At 35.9% G+C, this 24,453-nt stretch overlaps 1 protein-coding gene across 1 annotated transcript in view; it reads right to left on the bottom strand.

Annotated features, from left to right (window-relative positions):
- Window positions 1-24,453, bottom strand: part of LOC306773055 (complement C3-like) — a gene marked incomplete at both ends in the record, with an annotated part of 37,947 nt that overhangs the window by 12,946 nt on the left and 548 nt on the right. Inside the window, 31 exons of the mRNA XM_079262765.1 lie at window positions 675-827; window positions 916-993; window positions 1,266-1,351; window positions 1,612-1,762; window positions 2,864-2,959; window positions 3,077-3,242; window positions 4,123-4,198; window positions 4,561-4,749; window positions 4,881-4,970; window positions 5,064-5,124; window positions 5,333-5,545; window positions 6,193-6,332; window positions 6,784-6,872; window positions 6,979-7,087; window positions 7,177-7,392; window positions 11,435-11,503; window positions 12,147-12,279; window positions 12,810-12,965; window positions 13,081-13,266; window positions 13,367-13,461; window positions 13,545-13,644; window positions 18,192-18,338; window positions 18,699-18,814; window positions 19,159-19,279; window positions 19,507-19,609; window positions 19,711-19,798; window positions 19,888-19,970; window positions 20,704-20,792; window positions 21,098-21,186; window positions 21,721-21,883; window positions 23,971-24,169. Coding sequence (XP_079118891.1) covers window positions 675-827; window positions 916-993; window positions 1,266-1,351; window positions 1,612-1,762; window positions 2,864-2,959; window positions 3,077-3,242; window positions 4,123-4,198; window positions 4,561-4,749; window positions 4,881-4,970; window positions 5,064-5,124; window positions 5,333-5,545; window positions 6,193-6,332; window positions 6,784-6,872; window positions 6,979-7,087; window positions 7,177-7,392; window positions 11,435-11,503; window positions 12,147-12,279; window positions 12,810-12,965; window positions 13,081-13,266; window positions 13,367-13,461; window positions 13,545-13,644; window positions 18,192-18,338; window positions 18,699-18,814; window positions 19,159-19,279; window positions 19,507-19,609; window positions 19,711-19,798; window positions 19,888-19,970; window positions 20,704-20,792; window positions 21,098-21,186; window positions 21,721-21,883; window positions 23,971-24,169 — 3,850 coding nt within the window. The remainder of the gene's footprint in view (window positions 1-674; window positions 828-915; window positions 994-1,265; window positions 1,352-1,611; window positions 1,763-2,863; window positions 2,960-3,076; window positions 3,243-4,122; window positions 4,199-4,560; window positions 4,750-4,880; window positions 4,971-5,063; window positions 5,125-5,332; window positions 5,546-6,192; window positions 6,333-6,783; window positions 6,873-6,978; window positions 7,088-7,176; window positions 7,393-11,434; window positions 11,504-12,146; window positions 12,280-12,809; window positions 12,966-13,080; window positions 13,267-13,366; window positions 13,462-13,544; window positions 13,645-18,191; window positions 18,339-18,698; window positions 18,815-19,158; window positions 19,280-19,506; window positions 19,610-19,710; window positions 19,799-19,887; window positions 19,971-20,703; window positions 20,793-21,097; window positions 21,187-21,720; window positions 21,884-23,970; window positions 24,170-24,453) is intronic.

The raw sequence follows: 24,453 nt of genomic DNA, 5'->3' as shown, positions 1-24,453 counted from the left end.
ACAATAAGCATCTATTTTAACAGACTACCAGAAGCAAGTCATGAGTAAAACACGAGGTGCAAAGATAACAATAGGATGGTATGTCTGAGTGAGCCAAGCTCATTAAGCATGAGGCACCCTGCTTCACCAGAAAGAATCAATCTTTGTTAAAGTAATCTCAAAAGTTTAACATATGATAAAAGAAAAGATAAGTCATGAACAAATGATAATATATAAATTTCCTAACAACTATTCTCCTGTGTTTTATGCTATAAAGCAGTTATAATCTTATACCTGTTAAGCTTTCATGAGTTTGCCCTGCTTTTAGCGAGATACAGAAGATGCAACTGCAGAAATGGGAAGAGAAGGTTGCCATAAAATGTAGTGAGGAGGTTGAGGAGAGGAAAGAAGATGTGAAAGTATAATGACTCCCAAAGGAGCACTAAGGCCAGAGAGGCCATTATGCCATTCAGAGGTTGAACTAAGATCAGATATATAAATTATCTTTTGCTTTTTCCTACCAAAAAATATTTTGTACATATGGCCCTGAATTTTGTTCAACGTCACTGACTAAAAATGTATTATTTGGGCTATTACAAGAGGATCATCAATAATCTACTAAGCAAATAGTAAAACATCTCTTCCTTTACATCTTTTAATAAATTACATCTTCAGCATTGTATGTTCATTCTCACCTTTGAAAAACGTGTGATATGTTGATTTTCCTTCATCAGGCGGTATTTTTTTGGATGTTCACCTGGTACTAAGATGTCCACATTCAGATCATAGCTTAGATCTTTTGCCTTGGTCCAGTACTCGGCTACAGCTTGGTACACTATGATAGTAGCCTAGAGAGGGACACATAATGAGCAGTTTAAGACCATACTTTTGAAAAAAAAAGCCATGTTGTGCCGTAAGCCACAAATTTTGTGTTACCTGAGTTGATCCATAACCTCCGTTCAACCTTTCCTGCTGGATGAGCCATTTCACAACATGTTCGGCTTCATCAAAGGCCTTTAACAACATATGGTGAGAAATCTTTTATATTTTTCCATTTTTTTTTAAATGCAGTGAATATACAAGTCTGAACGTGTTTAACCATTATAGTAGCCTTTGGTATGATTGGATTAGCTGGTAATTTTTGTTTGCTGATCATTGACATTCATAGAATAATCAATGTTTGCTTTACTTATTAATATTTATTTACAACCTAAAATACAGCTAACATATCTTTAAACATGGCTTTTGAATTGCAGCATGCTTGCACATCCATGTGATATGTTCACCTTAGCCTTGACAAGTGCAAGAAGAGCATAAGCTGTGGCTTCCAATGTGGAAGCATTTCCTTTACTCGTAGGCCAGTGGGATCGATCTGTGGAAGATGAACACACAATAACTTTCATTTTCCAAAGTCCCATTGTGTCGATAACATTAGTGCAAAATATGAACAAAAGTTCGCATTTAGCATGAGGAGATGATTCTGGTCCAAAGAAATTGGAAAAAAGATCCAGGTCCAGGCACTCAAAGTGATTAGAAATAAAAAGATTCACACTGTTAATGAATGTTCATATTTCTGTTTATCACTGACTGATGTCTTCTCAGCATGTTTTTGGTATATTGTGTGAGGAAAACCTGGGGCAGCAAAACTGTAGAGGATCTCCTTGTTCAATTTGTTTTCTGTTGCTAGGGCGTATGATGTCATTGCAACAGCATAAGGGCTGTTCAGGCCAGGCAGACGCTGCTCCAGGTATTCCGTTGATCGGTTTATACTAATTCCCATCATCTGCACAGAAGAACAGCAGATTAAATGTGGTTGTCTGGCAATGTGTATTTTTGATGGGAATGTTACAACACAAATGGTAAACATACTAACAATGAAAATGATAACAATAATAATAACAATAAATAAAGAAAAATGGGTAAGAAAAAAAATCTAAAAGCAAGCATTTTGTCCAGCAAAGGTGTGACAGAAAATGTGAAGGATGTGGCAACAGGCTACAAAAGTGTACCAGCTCCAAAAAACAAAACAAAAAAACCCCCCATCAGAATCAGATGTACTTTATCCAATGTAAAACTAGAATAATAGGTTGGTCAGGGTCATACATGATAGTGACCAGTATGTCCACAGTCCTCTCATCCTGCCTCCAGCCAATATGGAACCTCCAGCTTTTCTAATAAGATATTAATAATTAACATTTAATCAGTGACCCAGGACTTTTTTTTTCTATTTTTGTATTACCTCTAGCTGATATTTGGAGGCAACACAGAACAAAGTCTTATCTTCCTGTCTTAAAGAAATTCATTCATTCATTCATTTTCTGAACCGCTTATTCCAATTCAGGGTCGCAAAGCCTATCCCAGCCGGCTTTGGGCGACAGGCAGGGTACACCCTGGACAGCTTGCCAGTCCATCGCAGGGCCACACAGAGAGACAAACAACCACACTCACGCTCACACTCACTCCTAGGGGCAATTTAGAGTGACCAATTAACCTATCATGCATGTGTTTTGATGGTGGGAGGAAGCTGGAGTACCCGGAGAGAACCCACGCATACATGGGGAGAACATGCAAACTCCACACAGAAAGGCCACTGACCAAACCAGCCAAGGATTGAACCAGTGACCTTCTTGCTGTGAGGCCACAGTGCTAACCACTGCGCCACTGTGCAGCCCCTTAAAGAAATTTTCTTTAGTAATTCTGCAACTTCAAATAGTAAACTATGACAACAATAAAACAATACTATAAACATCTCCTAGTGGTGAATAGTTAAATAAAGTTAAGATCAGCTTGGATGTAAAGAAACAAACAAATAAAAACAACAGACACCAAACAAGAAAAAAAAATTAACAGGAAGATACTGTTAAAGGTATGTTAAGGTACTCACACTAACAGCATCTGAACATATTTTGCGAGATTCCTGCATAGCAATCAGGCAGAAAGCGGTCATCGAAGCATCCCAGTCTGCTCCGCTAACATCACCCTACACACACACACACACACACATACACACTCAGCCAAATAACCGAGTGCAAAAGTATATTTTACATTGATTTCATTTGGGACCATGTTTAGCAGTCATTTGAATCAGTTCACTCACAGTCATTTCAGTACGAATCACACGTCCATTTTCAGTAAACATGCCATCAACCTGCTGCGCCTTCAGAATGAGATACCTGATGGCATCACAGATCACGCTTGTTTGAGCTACCACCAGATTACTGGTATGTGCCATAGAAAACACCTTGGCAACATAGGCAGTGAGCCTTGTAAAAGAGTACAAAATAATTAAACACTGTGTAAAAGATTAGCATTTTTACAAAACTTAACACTTACGAGGGTCATTCAATAAATAAGGTGAATTTTTTGTTAAAAGGACTCCTAATATAGATAGAAGCTTACTTTTTAATTTATTTATTTTGGTTTTACTTCTTTTTCCCATGGATTTAATTTCTTTTGCAGATTAAAAAAAAACAAAAAAACTTTGAGAGTTTTGACAATTAACAAAGATGTCCGACCAAAAAGCATGCTCCAGGATTCAACAGCGCTCAGTTAAGTTTTTGGTTGCTGAAGGGTGCAAACCAGTTGAAATTCATAGGAGAATGTCAGCTGTGTATGGTGCCACATGTTTCAGCTGAAAAACAGGTCTACAAGAAAAAGGAAACACTGTGAACAGTGCCAACTACTGTGAACTGATGAGGTAGGTCAAGAAAGACATAAAGAACAAACGCAGGGGTCTTCAGTCAGAAGAAGTCATCTTGCATCTTGACAACGCAAGGCCTCACACAGCAGTCCAAACGGTGCAGACCGTCAGCGAGCTGGGCTGGGAACTGCTTCCTCATCGCCCTTACAGCCCAGACCCCTTCAGACTTTCACCTGTTTGGTCCCTTGAAAGCGTTCACAAGAGGCACGAAGTTTGAAAGGGACGATGAACTCAAAAGTGTCGTGAGTGACTGGCTGAGACATCAGTCCGAAGATTTTTACGCTGAGGGAATACGGGAGATTGTGCACGGATGGGAAAAGTGTGTGGCGTGCTGGGAGACTGCGTTGAAAAATAAATAAAAAGTAAGCTTCTATCTGTATAAGAAGTCCTTATACTGACAAATTCACCTTATTTATTGAATTTAATCAAAATAAATGCCTCACCAGGTGCTTCCTGTGTCACTAGTGACTGCAGAAAAAGATCCATCGGTTTTTTTGTAAGCCAACTCATTTTGGTAGCCTGTAATGATTAATAAATAGATAAATAGGTTAATAACAATGGAAAAATATTTGGCTTTAAATCTAATCAACGGTTTTTGAACTCTTGAATAGATTCTATTCTTTTCTTTTCTATTCTATTCTATTCTATTCTATTCTATTCTATTCTATTCTATTCTATTCTACAGTCATTTAGCAGACACTTTTATCCAAAGCGACTTACATACGAGAGGGAACAACACAAGCACAAAATCATACAGCAGAGGACATCGTAGGAAGGCGCTAGTGGACTGTCCACTTGGATGCTAGAGGCTTTTTTTTGTTTTTCTCCATCCCACTCGACTGTACTACTATACTAGTGAAGAATTGCATGTGTGCACTTGCCTTTCCTTATATGTTGAAGAGCTTTGTTGCGTTTATCACCCAAAATTTTCCATTGATTAGTCTGATCCAGAAATATAGTTGCAATGACAGGTAACGTCATGCTAATCATGTTTTCCTCTCCCGAGCCTGAGGGCTCTATGATCAGAGCATCCATAGTGTCTCCACTTATTGACAATGGTCCTGTTTGCCCTGGGAGGACTGGGAAAAGTATTTGTTTAAAAAAAAAAAAAAAAGAAATAAAAATATAATTAAAAAAAAAAAGAAACAAAAGAACACACACACAAATTGTAGTGTTTAGTTAATAAGTCTTTTGGTCTCACCTGTTAAGGAGATCTGTGTGGTTGTTGGTGTGTTTGGAACAACATCTCTTAGAGGGATTTTACTATTGATGATTGTCACCTGTTTTCCACCTAAAGAAAAAGACAGCAAGTTGGGGGATAAATTAAATTGGTAAAACATATAATGTGTTTTGCTTGTTCATGCAATTTCACATGTAAACTTACCAACACTTTGAGAAGGGTTTATAACTGCATCCTTCACAGATTTTACCAGTTTACCTGCAGGCTGGAAAAATAGTAATATAAAACATTAAGAGATCAAAAAGCAAGAAGGTTTCAGTTAATTGTTGACAATGATGTGCACAGCATACATATCAGATAACTGGTCTAATAAGACTGTGTGAAGCTCAGATTTTACTGACAGTGGGAATTGAGAGCTGCACTAAAAATGAAGGTATACAAATCCAACAAGGCATTATGTTCTGTCTTCTTACCACCACCTGCAGCACCTTCCTGACACCATCAGACGCATATGAATATTTAACAGCTGCTTTGACCTCAATGGGGATCTTTCCTTCCTTCATTGGAATAATAATAAATGGCACAGATCGTGAGGTTTGGGCTCCAACTTGGACGAGCTGACGGTACTTTCCACGAGTATAAGCTGCACTGCACAGAGTGTTTTCCTCTTTCAGCTCCACATGCACCTTGAAATAGGTAAGAATGGAGATGTGTGGCAAAACACACATTAATTTCATTTATATACTGACAGGTTGCAGCAATATTAAAAAGTGAGGGTTAAAAATTCTGACACATGGTGACCCTGAATGGGGCAGCAATTCTCTCACTTGAAGATGCCTGAATGGAAATTGTGTAAAAGCTTGAAATCTTGTGAGAAATTAAGAAAAATGTACAAACCAGTATAAGCTTTGTTTCAATAAAATAGCTACACATATATAACAATTATAGAAATGTATCCCTTGTTACTTTTAGATTGCACTTGCCTTAATGTGTTAAATGTCACTTGCTCAGGACATTGTTAAAATAGGAGCTGCAGTAAAGTAACTGGTTATTCCCCTCCCTGCTATTTTAAATAACATGGTTCTCCTGTTGACACTGAGTTTTATCATGTCATATAATGTTCTTAAACTATATGAATTGACATGTTCCAATAATTTGCACGTCGCTCTATTGTTACCAATTTACAATGAATTCCCTTTTGTGGCAGACTGTAGAATTATCCTGTTAAATTATTTCTTTACATGGTATATGCTTCTTTTGTTAATGTCTAAATTCTTTTATAAGTGCCACCTACTATATTTGTGTTTTGGTGTGTGTGATATCAAAGACTCACAGTGATTGGCTCGGGGCTGTAGTTGTGAAGAATTGCCCTAATTTCCAGTTGCTCTCCACGAACAGCAGAATATGGTAACCTGAGATCAATAATGAAATTCTTGTAGACCTTGACTTCTAATGGGTCAGAAACGCAGATACCTTTTAAAAAGAAAGAAAACAAAGATGAAGCAAGCACAAAGTCAAAGTGGAACCACAGAGAAGGAAAAGGTTGGCGATTAAAGTACAATGGCGAAATTTGCTCAATTTTTAAATTCACCATCGTTACTCAAGTATATGACAAACAGGGAAAAGAAAAATGATTATCCCAGTTTCTTAGTGAACTAAAATCTTTATAGTGATTGTAAATCATAATGCTGCCACGTGAATTGCTTTAATAGCAAGTATACTGTACATAATGCACTCAAGTCATGGCAAAAAAAATATTAGCCAGAAAAATGAACCCACAAACTAAAGCTTGTGAGGTGAAGATGAACCTCTGAGCTCAACAAGCACAGGGAATCATTTCAATTACAAAAATGGTTATCAGCCTTTCAGTTTGAATTACACTCAGTTTATGTACAAAAAAAACCTGCTGGTTAACAAGGCTCACCATGAGTTCTTGACAGACTAATGCCATTGACTTGCCAGGTTGTGACTGAATCTGGCAAGGGTAAACTTAATTCCAATGATGTGGACACACTAAAAAAGAAAAGAAAAAAAACAAAAAACATGATTTAAATAGTACAATAACTTTCACAGATTTTTAAAGGACTTACTTTGGACAATCTTTTTTTTCTGCAATTACCAGTTAGAATCTTGTCGAGGGCAAGGTTTAAGCAATAAATCCATCCAAAGCCAACTTTGATGGAAGTTTGTCCGAGAAATAATTTCATCACTGTCTATGTACTCATCATCTGGACATATATACAAAACAGTTACTCTTTTTCAGCAGTAAGTGTTTACTAAACACAGTTGTAGAGTGAATGATACCATGCAATCGTACCAGCTTCCGATCTCTTGTTGCGAGCTAGTAAGTCAGCTCCCTGTTTCTTCAGAGCTCGCTGTCTTTCTATCTCCTTGCAGCAATGCATAAAGGCTTCGATGCAGGCTGGACCATCCACAATGTATTCGCTTCGCCTCTCACAGGTGTATGAAACAGGAACATTTCTTATACCATCCAAACAGCATTCTCTTTGTCTACTGCCTTTAAATTGATTTACTAAACAGAAAAAAGAAAATTGTGGAAAAAAAGAAAAACAATAATAGTCACTTCCAATAAATTTTTCACTGTTAGGCTTCCTTACAGAAGTTAGACATATCAATTCTAGCTGACATATTGTGACTAGTAGAACACTTTAGAAACTGTATTTTAAACCAGAGCTATCCAACATATTTCTTTTGTTAACATTAAGACATTTCTCAAACACTGGATCATTTCCCATCATTCAGACAAATGGTATCAATGATGAACTGTTTACAACAAAAACAGATGAACCCATGAAACTAACAGGGCAAACTATCTATCATGGTGGTGGCATGCTGGATGAGGGCGAGGGCGTAGCCATCATTTTAGAAGTGAGGGGGACAAATTGCTTAGATCTATAGAGTGATTTGTCATCCTCTCACATTCAATCAATCATCCAAAACCTTATTTGTAGAGCACTTTCACATACCACAAAGTAATGTGGTATGTGAAAGTACAAAGTACATAAGAGTACATAAAAGTGTCGTACAGGTAAAATAAAATAAATCAACATTAATAGCATAAAAATAAAAACGGTTAAAAGACAATAAAATAGTTCAAACGATGAAAAAAAAGCTAGAAAAGATCTTGTAGTTCTGCTCTCTCGAGTTAAAAGCCAATGCTAAAAGATGAGTTTTTAAGAGACTTCAGTTGCATCTAATCTTAGCAGCTAAAGAACCACATAACTATAAACAGCACAGCACCAGGAAAGCAACTTTAGTTCTTTAAAATGATAAACTATCAAACTCAAGTCAAAATCTAAAATCTAAAGCTACTAAACTGGTTGAGTTGACAGAGAATGTCCCTGAAGCGTCTACAGGGAGAGTAGTCAGATTATTATGTGCCAAATGATGACACTGAAAACAAATAGTTTGGTAAAATACTATTCCTGTTTGAATATATCAGCGCTAAAATGACATGGAAGTGTCACAGTAACAGGCTAATAACATACATCATTTAAAATAATGGAAAAATTGACCCAACAATAAACATGTCAACATTAAGATGTAGCTATTTTGTCATTTGATTTATCACCAATTATGACAGCACAGATGTGTAAAATTAATCAGTTAAGAAGAATATGATGACCAATGCCTGCTGCCTGATACAGCAGTCAGATTATACATGTAAATAAATGACTAATAAACAAATATTGCCTTAGAAATGACAGATAAACTACGTCTGTGTAAGTATTTCCTTTTTTGAAGAGAATCAAAGACTACAGGCTAAAAAGGTATATTACAAAATGATATTGTGAGCTCTAAATTTCATTTTGCATGCTAGCAGAAACAGCAATATGATAAAAATAAAAAATAGTTTATGTTAATGTTTGAATGAAGGCTATACCTAAATAAATAAAAATTAACGATACACACAAGTGAAATTGTTGTAGAGTTTAATCTCAAAATCCCTTTCAATTTTTCTTCTTAGTCAGTTATAACAGAGTAATTCTAAGGCAGGACTTTAGTTATCATTTCTCCTACTGTGAAGACCATCCATGTCCATCCCTGCTGCTGGCCTCTGGACCACTTTCTCCACACTTACCCTGCTCCTTTTATTGTATAAAGATTAAAAAAATGTGCAGAACAACCTTTGTGGAGAAATGAAGAAGGAATGGGTTCATTCCTGGGGGGTAAATTAGCAAGAATTCAAGCAAGGATATTGCTTGGATATGTCTTTAGAACAATGTTACTTCCATAGAAGTAAAAAGTACTCATCCAAATAATTACTTGAGTAAGAATAAAAATGTATCTAAAAAAAAAAAAAACTACTAAAATGCTGTGTAGTCTCACATCTGATTTTATTCATTAAATAACATTATTCCAATTATTCAATCAAATTAATGAACAGCAGTCATAAAACTCATTTACTTTAAACTTTAACGACCAAAAAAAGTAATTAAATCTTTACAAATATACCAGTCAAAGGAACTAAAATACATTTATATTCTTATTTTCTACCCAGAAGGGCTTATCTTAGAGCAGCATAAACAGTAGCCTCACTTTACTAGAGTAAGAGAAGCTTATTATTACTTTAGAATAATACTCTAGTAAAAACAGTTTTATAAGAAAAAAACTGCCAATAGTACAATTTATCCGAAGGGTTATTCAAGTAAATCTAGATACTACCTCTCCCTTAACCAGTTAGCCTAGCTCATTTAATTTACATCTATTTTTCATCTTTTAAAATCCACATGGTGACATTTACAATACAGAATGTCTGTTTCAGCTAAACAGCGTTGACATTCAGCAGCATGAATCATCTGACGCGGTTTGTTAGTTTTTTTGTCTCTTAGCTGCATCAGAGATGCGGGGAATCACAGATACCTTTCTGCAGACCTGGAAATTCTGGCCTGTGATCCTTTGTTGCTTCTTATCTCACTGTCTCTTCTCACCTCTCACCACTTTTTAATTTTTAACAATTTAAAAATATGGTCAATTTTTCAAAGGTTTGATGTTCTGAAACTACATGTACTGGTGTTTTAATAAACATTTGATCGCATGTTTGCCAGAAAAATGTGTCTGGCACAAACTTATATACATACATACACACACACATACCCTCAAAGTTCCTCTCACAATTAGGTCTTTTTTGTGAATATCAAATAATAGTTCTGCAGGAAGATCTTGCTCATAATAGATGAGTGAACTGTTATTGGGCTGATGCCCTTTTTACCTTCCAGTACCTTAATTGATGTAACCCTTTTACCCATCTATTTTTACATTCTTATCATGTGGTTAACCCTCTGTTTTCAGTGATCAAGAAACCACTATGAAAGAAAGTCCTAGTATAGTTTTGCTGAGGAACATAAGTGTGTATTGGTTTGGAAGTTTGTTGAAAAATTCCATGGATTGCAGCTGAGGAATAATCTGGAAAAGAATGTTCTTACAAATGCAGGCTATGGCTGTGTGCAAATGTCCACCCTATTTCCTACATAGTGCCCTATATAGAGCTCACGCCATTTTGTACGGATGTCTGAACGTTCAGAGAAAAAAAGTAGTGGACTCAAAATGACCCACAATGCATCTTAAAAAATAGTGAGCATCTAGTGAGTCACTAGATGGGTCAATATAGACCACAATGCATTGCAGGCAGGGGTTTGAAGTGGTGCACGTAACACGAATGTCAAAGCTGGTTAAGAAAAAACTATAGATAATTAATTTTATGCCCTCATTTGTTGAATACATATGCAAACAAGAAAGAAGAAAATACAATTTTTCACATGACTTTTGGATTAAATTTGGATTAAAGACGCGTAGTGGTTGCTGTGGTGACAGTCGGTAGTCACGTGATCTGTGATGAGGCAAAAATAATCAGATTTGTGTCCAAATCTCCAACAGAATGAGTACATTATGAGTGTACTATATAGTGTAGGCCTATGTAGTGTATGAGGGGTTAGGGATTAGGGTGGGCATTCGTACACAGACCAAGTTTTGAACCAACAGTTTCATTGGACTAGAAAAGGATTGGAATTAAATGAGTGCTATGATGCAGGAAATAACAGCATGTACACCAGTACCTTTACTCCGGTGCAGTTTGAGCACTGAAACAGTTGTAATCAGCACATTAATGGTTATTTTTGCAGCTCAAATTGTAATGTTGCAATAAATGACTGTTGTTGTAAAACACTGCTGACCATAAGGTGTCATTTCCTATACCTCTAGAATTGCGCAAAACTTAAATATCGCAATGAATAGAAAAACGCGAATGGAAACATCTACATTTTGAAAAGCCTCTCTAAATATTGCTAAAAAGCTTTTATGCTCTCATGAGGTGCTTTTTCAGATGTGTTGATATAGACGTACATTGCAAAAGTCTTATGGAAACACATTTTTGGCATTTACACGTCACGTGACACATAACACTTAGGATATATATTAACATTGTTCAAAGGAAACACGTGCAAATTGCAACTGTAGTATTTTGAAATTTCACAAATCATTACGTTTGCAAAAAACTATAATAGAAGCATAGCTGGAAACTGGTTACTGGTAAATTTAAAGACAATGATTCTTACCCAGTCTGGATCTAAAGTTCATCACAGTAGTGGATCGTTTCTGCCTCGTAGAGTGAGGACACTTAGGATCTGGAAAAGCGAAACAATGATATCTTAAACAAAAGCCAGCAATAACTGAACCATCATCTCACCAGCACAGACATAGTAGTAGTGATCATAATAAGATTCTGATCCAACACATTTACCACAATGTGGTTACTGTACACATTTATCTAAGTTGGGATAATACAAGTTCTAGCTAAAGCTTAATCTGACTTATGTTTTTTCCAATGTTGACTAGAGATATTGGAGTTTCTGTGTGAATGTTTCAGTCATTAACTAAAAGAGAGATGATGTGACACTGTTGGATTTGTTGGAACAACAAAGTGTTTCTGCACAAACATCCAAATACAAAAAACATGAGAGACTGTCTATGGTGCAATGTTTACTATTGAATGAATGCTTAATATTTGCGGCAAAAGCAATAAGTAAGTAGGTTAGAATGGTAAACAACATGCCCAGCACACTACATATTTAAATGTCATAATATAATATTACCTGTGAGTACAAGGGTTTAGCTTATAGCAATGATATATAAACAATAAAGAAGTACATTCAAAGGTTAAAAATAACCTGAAAAATTTAAGTATCTTTGGTGAATTGTCTAATTGTTTGGCAGATGAGAAAAAACATTGTTCTGTTTAGGCAGTTTGAGTGAAGAGTGTTGTGTTACCTGTTCTGACAGGCGATTTAAAGTCATTTTTGCTGGTCACAAACAACAGGCCTGCATCGTAGAACACATTCATGCTGTCTTTGCCCCCACCTGGTGTGCAGCCTGTGTCAAAGTTCTCCACTGTGTTCCAAATCTGAGAAAGAAAAAAATGTTCATATACAGAAATACAACTGCACACATCTCAGTCAGAGGTTTTAAGTTTAAATTTATTAATTCGGGTAATTAAGTCAAATAATAAACTATAAATATATTTAGTACAAACATACCATTGTATAGTGAATAAAAAGGCACAGGCTGAAGCATAATGCTTATATTTAGGCCTGTACTGTTTAATATATATAAGTAACCATATCATACATTTTATGTCATCCAAGGGCTATCAGTGTTATTTTTAAACACATCTACGTGATTTAAGGTTTAGCCAAACGGTGACTTAAGACTGCTGTCTTGGTGGTTGCCTCATGTTTTCAAGTATTGTCCTCATGCTTATAGTTCTGTTTCTGATTTAGTTTTCATCTTTTGTTCAGTTTTGTTCACCCCACTGCAACTGTAGCAATCTTAGGGCCCTTTACATCGTAACAGTTAGACTTTACAAAGGCAAATTCTGATTTTGTCAAACTATAAACAGAATCTCATTTCAACAAACAGAATGAAGAAATTGACCTTTTTTTGTGTCAGATGAAGCCTGTTGCTCAGGTCATAAGCACTTTTGTCAACTGCCACCAGTCCCACTGAGGCCTCTGGATCTCCTGTGATCTTCATTCTGAAGACTTTCCTAGGTTCATAACTTGGATCAAAACTCACTGGTTCCAGCTTTAACTGGAAGGAAAAAGAATTACTTATATAATTATGGAATTACTCTAACGCTTAGACCTATCAGATTGTATGAACTTCTCTCTTTAGTTTAACTTTGTCACAGTGTTTTATCTCTTACGGAGCCCATGCAGGAGTCTTTCACATCCACCCAGACAGATTCTGATACCACTTCATCAGAATCTGTATGGTAATAGGCTACAATGCGAAACGATGGTAACATTTCTTTGGTGATGAGAAGTGGCAACGGAATTATTAATTGACCTCTTATGTGTCCATATTTCACCAGCTGACCTCTGCTCAAGATCTGGGAATACAAATTAAACATCAGTACTCATCCAGTTACTCAAAAAGAGCAAAGCTCATTAATGCAAAGACACAAAGGGGCGAGTGCAATGCAGTCTCACCAGGTAAGTGATGTCTTTTTCTCGACTTTCCATCCTGCTGGATAAAATAGAGGCTCTCAAGATTTCTCCTACCTCCACCTCAGTTTCTAAAACATCTGCAATAAAAACCTTTCATAGTTCATCCATGGCAGTTTTATGCAGAATTACCAGTATTAATGAGTTTCAGAATATTTCTTACTTATGGAGAGGTAATTGTTACTTCTCGATTTATATGAATTAGCTGTCATGGAGGCTGATGCTTGTCTTTGAGACTGTAGGAGACGGTCATTGGTCCTTACCTGAAATTGAGGGCACATACAGAGAAATACACCATCTTACACTTTATATATGCTTTTAAATAATTATGTTGCCCTAATATATTCTATTGATGGTTACTGATCCAAAAAGATTTCCTTACCACTCTACTTGTCTTAATAGGTCACACAAAGTATGAGGTTGAAACACAAACACACGCTATACATAAAGTATAGAACTTTGTTAAACTTTGTCTTGACCATTAGATTAAGAAAAATAAAATAAAATTGTGAAATGAGAAAAACAAATCCAAACAACTGAACCCTGCAGTTACATTATGATGCATTTGCACCAGGATAGTCTGCAGAACTTGTTTTGATTGGATGTGGAATGTCAAGAAATGTCACCTTCCTTTGGATGGGTTTACTTCCACAGTTTGTTTTAGTTAAGTAGACAAACCGCCTGAACATTGTCATGCTTCACTATTTTAGATGGTTTTTCACAGCTCACTATGAGCAATATTCCCTGAAATAACTGCTAACCAAGAAGCAAGAGGAGGAAAATCAGGCTTATCAATTGGCCAAATCTCATAAGTCTTTTTTTTTTTTCATTTTACCCATGAAGCAACTTAGTCAAATACTCTTCCTTAGCAATGTCCTGGGCAAACTAAATTCTCTTGCCATACTTTAATAAAAGGAAAAATAAACCTCTTGTTCTCAAAGTTACCCCATCAACCCTTCGTTTAACTGGGTCTGGTCCAAATCCAGTAGCATTGACTCTGTTTTGATGGAGTGTTGTGTGTATTAGGGAGTGGTGTACTCCATAACACACTCTGACATCTCACTTTGTCATTTTTTCAGTATTTATTTGCACTTATGTGCAAACGTGTGCTTCAGCCAATTAATGTATAATAATCAAGTGTGTGCACCTCTGCATTGAAGTTTGGGATGACACTTTGCCAAGGAGGAAAGATGTTAGCGATGTTGCCTCTAATTAAACTGGGACAGGTCATAAAGTCATTTTGATTGATTGTTCATAAGTGGAAAACATTGAAGATAGTTACCTCCGCTAAAGAGAAAGTATTTATCCGAATCATCTGATTATCTTAGAGCATTTATCTGTTTGTCTGTTGATAAACTTTATACAAAAACCACTTGGCAGATTTTCATGGTTTTTTTCCCCTGAGAATGGGTCTAACTTAGATTTAGTTAAACTTTGGGAGTGACATGGATCACCATCTGGATTCAGGATTTTTTAAAAGAATTATCTGTGCAAGATAGGATAATTTTCAGGACATATTAGGGCTGGGCGATATGACCTTTTAGTAATATCCCGATATTTTTATGGCCTGTCACGATATACAATATATATCTTGATATTTACCTCAGCCTTGATTGAATGCTTTGGTTCTTACAATCACATCAGTAAGATGACTTTGTGTCTCCATTAAAACATAATTGTTCATACTGCATTAAGATATGCTGATTTTAAACATGCCAAACGCCAAAAGGATGAAATTGTAACGAAGCAAACTGATCAAAACCATATTTATTGAACAGTTAAAGCAGTGGCAGAAACATGTCATTTTAAAACAAAATAAAGTGACTTTACATGATGTAATAAATGCAACGTATAAAAATGGGTGCTGTAGGGGGGGAATTTTCAAATGATGAACTATTATAAGGTAGGGCTGGGCGATATATCGAATATACTCAATATATCGTTGCTAGTCCCCTGTGCGAATATAGAAAATGCCTATATTCGTCATTGGGTGACAATGCTATGCTGAAGAAGCAAAATAAAAATTTTTTGCTGTTCTGGATGGTAGTATCCAGAATTTTGCTGGGATCCACATCCAACTTTGATATCTTGTGAAACCTATTAGGAACTTCTCTTGTATTTTTTGGCCAAGCAGCATGACCATTTATTATGGAGTGATATGCATATGTCCTAGGGCTGGGCAATATATTGAGTATACTCGAGATATCGTGGCTAGTCCCCTGTGCGATATAGAAAATGCCTACATTCGTCATATTCGAGTATCCTGTTGTCACGCAGTTGTTTTTAGCTGTGGGCGGGGTTTCCTCACTCCTCCTCGACTCTGCACCGCTTTGCACAGAGAATTAAAGCAAGCGCACCTTGTTACGTACATAATGTGAGCTACGTGCTACGTCATGAGAGGCAGCATGTGGCCACTTTCTCGCTAAATTTGGCAACTTTTTGTGAAAAGCGACTAGCGACAAATCTAGCAACTTTTACAGGAGTTATTAGAAACTTTCCTGGTGTTTCCTGGTGCATATTGTAAAGTTATTGTTACGAACGAGAGTCTCTCCCCGTCCTAAAGCACTCAGTCGCTCCGGCTGCAGCTGCAGCCAGTCAGAGGAGCAGAGAGGACACCTGCACGACTCCACCTACAGTCACAATGAACAGCCAAATCCGCCACTGATCCCGCTCTGGATTACAGAGTGTGATGTAAATTGCAAAGTTTTTCACGTCATGCAAAAATAATTAATTCTATTTGATTACATTCACAACCTCTGTCACTTACTCACCTCATCCACTGTGTGTGACACAAGCATATTTATCTTGCTCGTCATGTCTCTAGAAAGTACAGAAAGCAGTGGGAATCAAATCCTGAATTAAAAACTGGCTGAAGCCGTTTATTGGAGACGATACGAGGACATTCTGCTTGTATTATAAGACTGATTTCTACACTAAACTCTGCGATTAAAAAAAATACACGACAACTCAAAAACGTATCCATAAAGCAAAGCCTTATAATAGTTCATCATTTGAAAAGCCCCCCCCCCCCCAGAGCACCTATTTTCATACGTTGCATTTATTACATCATGCAAAGTCACTTTATTTTGTTTTAAAATGACATGTTTCTGCCACTGCTTTAACTGTTCAATAAATATGGTTTTGATCAGTTTGCTTCGTTACAATTTCATCCTTTTGGCATAAATGTTTAAAATCAGCATATCTTAATGCAGTATGAACAATTATGTTTTAATGTAGACACAAAATCATCTTAGTGATGTGATTGTATGCACCAAAGCATTCATTCAAGGCTGAGGTAAATATCGAGATATATATCGTATATCTTGACAGGCCATAAAAATATCGGGATATTACTAAAAGGTCATATCGCCCAGCCCTATTATAAGACTTTGCTTTATGGATACGTTTTTGAGTTGTCTGTATTTTTTAGTTTAGCGTAGAAATCAGTCTTATAATACAGGCAGAATGTCCTCGTATCGTCTCCAATTAACGGCTTCAGCCAGCTTTTAATTCAGGATTTGATTCCCACTCCTTTCTGTACTTTCTAGAGACATGACGAGTTAGATAGATATTTAGCTTGTGTCACACACACACAGTGGATGAGTGAGTAAGTGACAGAGGTTGTGAATGTAATCAAATAGAATTAATTATTTTTGCGTGACGTGAAAAACTTTGTAATTTACGTCCCACTCTGTAATCCAGAGCGGGATCAGTGGCGGATTTGGCTGTTCATTGTGACTGTAGGTGGAGTCGTGCAGGTGTCCTCTCTGCTCCTCTGACTGGCTGCAGCTGCAGCCGGAGCGACTGAGTGCTTTAGGACGGGGAGAGACTCTCGTTCGTAACAATAACTTTACAATATGCGCTTTAAAGTCAGTCGCCAAAACACCAGGAAAGTCTCCAATAACTCCTGTAAAAGTTGCTAGATTTGTCGCTAGTCGCTTTTCACAAAAAGTCGCCAAATTTAGCGAGAAAGTGGCCACACGCTGCCTCTCATGACGTAGCACGTAGCTCACGTTATGTACGTAACTAGGTGCGCTTGCTTTAATTCTCTGTGCAAAGCGGTGCAGAGTCGAGGAGGAGTGAGGAAACCCCGCCCACAGCTAAAAACAACTGCGTGACAACAGGATACTCGAATATGACGAATGTAGGCATTTTCTATATCGCACAGGGGACTAGCCACGATATCTCGAGTATACTCAATATATTGCCCAGCCCTAGGACATATGCATATCACTCCATAATAAATGGTCATGCAGCTTGGCCAAAAAATACAAGAGAAGTTCCTAATAGGTTTCACAAGATATCAAAGTTGGATGTGGATCCCAGCAAAATTCTGGATACTACCATCCAGAACAGCAAAAATTTTTTATTTTGCTTCTTCAGCATAGCATTGTCACCCAAATAAAAACATGTATAAAATTGGGACCTTATCATATAATGTGATAGTTTTATTGTAAAAATGTGAAATGTATCACGTTATAATTTACAAAGTTTTATTCTTAGAATGTGAACACAAAGCTCTGTATGAAGATGTTATTGCAATCTTGAAATATTGGTGCATTTGCTTGATTGTGTTTAGTGCTTTTTACACTCTTGGCATCCAGTGCGAGCAGCAAAGTAAGAATTTCATTGCACAGGGAAACATGTTTCTCATCGTAGCTTCCCATCTGGGTTATCCTGACATTTTTTAATTTTAGCTTTCATTTTTTTCTTCCACACCAAACTCATCCTGGTGATGAAATTTATTTTTGTTTTATCTGACCTGTCTAGATATCAGCCTGAAAAGTCATATATCATTTCAAATACTTACTGTTATTGTCATGGTTTCAGTCCCTAAAGCTGTATTGATGGTAACCTTTGCAAAGCCATTGCGTGAGGTACGGGCCTGCACATTACCAGGATTAACCACCACATGAACATCGGATGCTGGGCTGCTGTCAGGATTCACAACCTCAATCTATTACAGAAGAAGTAAAACTTAATCAATGAAATCACACATTCTCTTGTTAATGCATATTTTATATCTGCTGAAACTGTTGATGCAAACATCACAATCATTTCCAAACTGTAGCAGCAATACAGCAAAATATAACATATGAGTATATATTAATCCAAAAATTATTAGGATTATTCCAGAGCTATCACCTAGTACAGATGAGTAATTTATTATTTTCCTGCTTTCATACAACTGATTAAAATCAAATGAATCCAACAACTTCTTGCCATGTTAGTTTTAATAACTCATTTAATTTATTTTGCTTATAAAATGAACTATATCTATAGTCTTATCTTACTCAGATATAATGTTGGTTTTTACCGTTACATCATAGGGAAATCCTGGTTTGAAATATTTAGGTGTTTTTTTCAAATGGATAGTGTAGGGTGATGTGATAATCTTGATGGTCGCCATCTCTGCCTCCACCATTTCTCCACCTGTTGGTGAAACATGAACATATTCAAGCAATTAAAGCAAAAAAAAAAAAACATTCTCATTCCCTAACAAACTTCAGCCTTTAAAATCTTCAAAAGAGGAAAAAAAAATCTAATCTAAAACCACACAATTAATATTCATGCAGCTGCACCTCCTAAAACGCCACCTAATTTAACATCTGTCTTGCATCCCTGTCTCTTCTCTGAGCTTGTTCCTGCTAGTAAAAGTAACTCCAACTTAACTTCTCTTATTTCTTGTTCTGTCATCTTTTCTTTCTTTTCCTGTATTTTTCCTTCTTTGAGTTAAGTCATGGCTATGGAATGGGGATAATATGCATGCATCGTACCGTTTTCTGTCAGCACACCAGCAGCTACATATATGGAGCTCCCTGCAAGGTCAATTATGTTGGGAAAGGTTTGTGTGATGTGATTCCTCATCAATGTGATGACTCCATCACCTCTCTGGACCTAATAAGACATAGTGAAAAAACAGGTTAATGTGTAACCTTTTTGTTCTCATACGTGACACTAAGTTTTGCAAAAAAATATGAAAGTAAAGATAAAGGGAAGGGACATTTGAGAACAAAATAAAAACTGATGTGATGTAACGTGTAAAATATGTTTATGTTTGGTTGATACTTTGGTAGGCCTTGCAAAAAGATTTTATAAAATTTTAAGCAGACACATGTACTCACTTCAACTCTTTGGAGAGAGCTTGGAAAGCTCCTTTTTTCACCGTCATATATAACTCCAAATACTGCATAGGCTGTTCCATCCACTTGTTCACCAATATTGTACCTAAAACCACACATGACAAACTAAAAATAAAAAAAAAACTCTTAAAGCAATCAAACTTCTGTATTGTTTCTTAATCCAAAATAAAAAAAAACCTCCCTTACATAGCTTTGATGTTGACCGTCAACGACTCACTGTCCACGTAGAAGAAGGGGATTGAAGGTGCCAGTTTAACCTCAAAACTGGGAAGCACTGTAAAATAACACATTTATCTTCCCTTTTCCAGTCTGTCTAGTCAGATTAAAATGTTTTAATTGGTTTTAGAAGTTAACGAGACTTACCATATTCTTTTACCTCAAACTCTGCAGTAAAGAGTTGTTGTGGGTTATTGTTAAACTTTGCCACCACTTTCCACAGTCCATAGCTACAAATCCAACCAAATCAAATCAAGTTTTATGCATACAGTACTTGCTTAAAGTGATAATAAAAACAAATATTGAACATGTATAAAACCTTTACACGCTCAAGTATAAAACCTCAGTGAATAATAACACACACCAGATTGCTTTTTTTCCACACATATATCATCACAAACATCTACACAGCGCACAGCCCCCCAACCCTCCCAGCCCCCTTTATATCTAAACATGACATTATTTTGGTGATAATTTTCTTTGAAACAATAAGATAAAAGTATTAACTTGTGGTATATGGTCTTTTTTTTTTTTTTTTTTTTTTTTTTGACAAAGTTTGAGTTCATTTCAGATGACATTGTTTTCCTTTTTCTTTTTTTTTTTTTTACGTTTTCATTTTTTTCTTTTAAATAAACTATATTGTTTTAACATTTAACATTAGTGATTTAATTTTTGATGCAAAAATATTGTTTTCCCCATTTTAAAAAAGACACAAGTAACTTTTAATGATAAACTGCAGAGCTTAAAGCTGTTTACATTTATTACACATTAAACTATGGCAGTGTCTAATAGTTTGGTAATTTGAAGACATTAACTAAAATAAATTAAATAAAAACAATGTAAAAAACATACAAACATAAACAAGACAGCAATTGTAAAATTTAAAACTTAAATGTCTATCAAAAGCTGTATGAAAAAAAGACAATGCTGCAGGTGATGTGTTCATTTCATGCAATAACTTACCCAACGACACTGCCCAGAGAATATCTTCCTTTTACCATTCCTGATGTCAACCTCATGATGTTGGATTCTACAGTGATGCTGTCATTAGTCTGGAAATAATGATAAGTTAACACACATGAACTGCTCCCATGATCAGTCTTATACATTCTTTTGAAAAGTCCAAATAAGACACAATTTGCCACTTTATGTTGCTGAGGTGTTTGGTTGGTGGCAGCATTTTCTTTTTGAGAAAGAGACTATGTGAGATCGTGAACTTGTGAGCAGTTACGCTAAGCTCCAATGGATGAATGTTTTGGGAGGATTTTTGTTTTCTCAACAGCAATGACGTGGAAACGTTTATTAAAAAATGAGAGACCCTTTGTAGTACTTTTGCATTTAGCATACTGTACTATACCACAATCTCAACAGTCACTGCATCTTCCATTCGGCCTTCGTCTGTCATCGGCTCCAAGCCAGACGTCACTCCAAAGATCCTGTAGAAGACTGTTAGAGAGAGAGAAAAAAAGAGTAAAGATTTTTATTTAATTATTCTTTAGCTATGACTTAAAGTCCTCTTAAAGCAACATGTAACTAGAAACCTTTATTATTTTAACCTTGCATTTTTGCCTTGTTTTTACATTTAAAATGTTGTATTATGTCCTCACTCTCAAAACTCTGTCCTGACACTTTACGTTCCATCTTACACTTCCTTTTTTTAACTCTCCCTGTCAGTATAGATTGTGCTCTTCTGCTTAAACCTTCCTCCTTTCTCTCTGGTTATTCCTGCATTTCTTTTGGCCTTTCTGCCAGAAATTCCAGTGATTCAATAAAAAAACAGATTTAACTGTGAGGCTAATTGAATGATGGGTTCTGTGATGGATCCCCCAAAAACCTTACATTTTAATAATGTGTAAACTTGAGAAAAAAAGCTTTTTATCCTTGAGATAATTATATAAATAATCTTTTTATTACAATAAAACAATGTTAAAAAGCAAAGTTAAGCATGGCTGAAGATAGACACTGTCGTACTGGACTTACCAGTGCTGTCCTGTGTATAGATGGGCTTGTCGGTCTGGATAAAAATGTAACCGGGCTGGAAAGAGACCAACACAACTCTTTCCAACAGTCTACCAGGGAATTGTGCTCGGAGGTAAACATACTGATTTTCATCAGGGTCTTCACTGAAGGAATCAGTTGGGATCTGAGAACAAGAAAAATGTAAATTAATGATGTGGTACAACAAAACCAAAACCCCCAAGATGTATGTTAAAAGCACATATTCATCTAGTGGAGTTAAATGTAATAATGTAAAAGTAAAAGGTCAAAGACTACAGTCACACATTATCCTCACTGTTGGATTTCCAGTTTTTAAAGAAAAAAAAAAGCTGGTCGTATCCACACAAGGAGGAAAAAAAGGGGGAAAAAAGATAACTCCAGTTTTTTTCACACTGGCTGTCAAAAAGAAAACTGACTTTGAAATTTTGCTACTGGTGCACCAGACTGAACGATTCAGGTCTGAAATATATAATCTGACACAAAATGAGTCAACGTCACTTAAATCATCTGGATCAATCTGCTTTTTGTCCTGGAAGTTAAAAGTGAACAAGGAGAATCAGCATTTATTTTCTTTATGCTTCTAATATTTGGTGAAGAAAAAAAAATTGAAAACTTGAAGATATTAGTTGTCTTACAGTAAATCAGGCCTGAGAAGTCTGCCGTTCCCCCTGCTTTTCAGGGTGAGGATTTTTTTTTTCTCAAATAAAACAGTGATGGTGTTGATGATGATGAACATGGTGAAGATGAGGATGCATGACCCATGGACTGCCCCTAAACAATTGAATTCTGTAGTTAATTAATCTATTTTTGCTTGTTCTCACTGATTATTAACCCATTCATATGGGACAGTTGGTCCTTATCCATAGCTGATCAGTTGTATTGATACAGTCAGACTCCTGTTCCTCAGTTGACCTCAAATCCTCTGATTTTTTAAGCTCATTTTCAGGAAAAGCAACTTGTATGATGTTGAAAATGTGATTAAAACTACAATGAAAAGCTGGCATCTCATCTGAGATAGACTTTAAACAGGTTAGATTGTTTTGTCAAATAAAAAAAAACAAAAAAAAACTTAACAGTCTGGGTTTTTTTTTTGCACTTCTCATATCAGGTCCCACGAGTCTGTTGCTATGGACACATACGTGCATGCCATGTTCAAATTCTTTTTTGACTGCCTCTATTGACAGTGGGCCATTTTCCATTTCAAATTACCATTGGCCTGTGGTAATAGGGTTCTTAATAGACTTTTTGTTGGACTTATTACAAATGGAAATACATTGGTAGATATACAAGATTTATTGTGCATGCATTTCTCAGATCCAGCTACCGTTTGTTTTTTCCTCAAACCAAACCCGTTTAGGTAATTTATTTAATAATTTATTTTTCATGCACGCTGTATCTGCAAACACCAAAGCAGTGGTTCAGTGGCATCGTAGCTGAAGCATTAAACCTGCATCCCTGAAAAGAAACATCCAGTTGTCTATCAGGGTTCAATAACCTCATGTTGATGGTTAAAATTAAAGTTCATCACATAACCTTGTTTCTTCAGCAGATAATCAGTTTCTTGGCCACATACCAACCAAGATCAGGCACACAGTTCAAAGTCCATATAAACAGACAAGTCAGCTGGAAAATGTGAAACATTAACTATTAAAATTCTGTCAGAATGACAGAAAATGTAATATTTCTCTTACTTTATTTGACAAGAAACCCAACTCATTTCATGTTTTACAGTCAACTAAGGGCAAAAATCAACATCCTACATTTTATCTTGACAATTATGCACAGTTCAATAATGACTTTTTTCTCTTTTTTTGGATACAGCATTAGTAATTAACATGTTTGTTTCAAAACTCAAGTATTATTTTTCCTTATATATCTTCTCAAATAAAAGAATTTAACTACCTTTTACCTTTCAGGCCTATCCTCTTCATACACAGACAACAAACTAATAACAACAAAAGACAAACGGGAAAAAATTCTGGCATTCTGGTTTCAAAACCTTACACAGGCTTTTAAAGTTCATAAATATTAGACTTAATGTATCTTCATTGTTAACAATCATAATACAGTGTTGCTAAATATGTACTGAAAAATATATAAAACATATTATGAATACCTTTCTTTGACAAGACTGACTCATTTGTGGAGCATTTGGTACAATCTACTTTTCTTTTCTGTACAAACAGAAAGGACATCTATTAAGGTAAATCAAGGAACTCAATATCACATTACCTTAATTCTTCCAAAGCCTTGGTAATGTGTTGTCTTTGTGAGCATCACAGATGTATGTGCCAGAAGCATAACTTTAGTTGGAAAGTTCCACACAGATATTTGAACATCAATGATATCTTGACGTGTACAGTCTTGAATCTCTACAAAGATGCTTTCTGTAGTTCCTACTCGCAGTAAGTTTGGGGCGGACATCACTTCCCTATAGAGGAAAGACAGACAGAGATTTGTGGTGTTGCCCAGAAATACAAACTGAGAGACAAACTGTTGTATTTGAGCTATTGGCAAGCCTAACGTATATAATGGTTTACTCAAGTATTTAAATTTAAGTTTAAATTTAGCTTCCCTTTAGATATAGGAACTATTTTAAAATATGTTTTAAACTGTTATACAACCTCAAAACTATGTAATAAATAGACTACTCCATTCACGAACATTATATGTATATATATATATATATATATATATATATATATATATATATAT

The sequence above is a fragment of the Telmatherina bonti genome, assembly GCF_933228915.1.
Source record: "Telmatherina bonti genome assembly, chromosome: 3".
Lineage (NCBI taxonomy): Eukaryota > Metazoa > Chordata > Actinopteri > Atheriniformes > Telmatherinidae > Telmatherina > Telmatherina bonti.
This window is presented reverse-complemented; position numbering and strand designations above follow the sequence as displayed.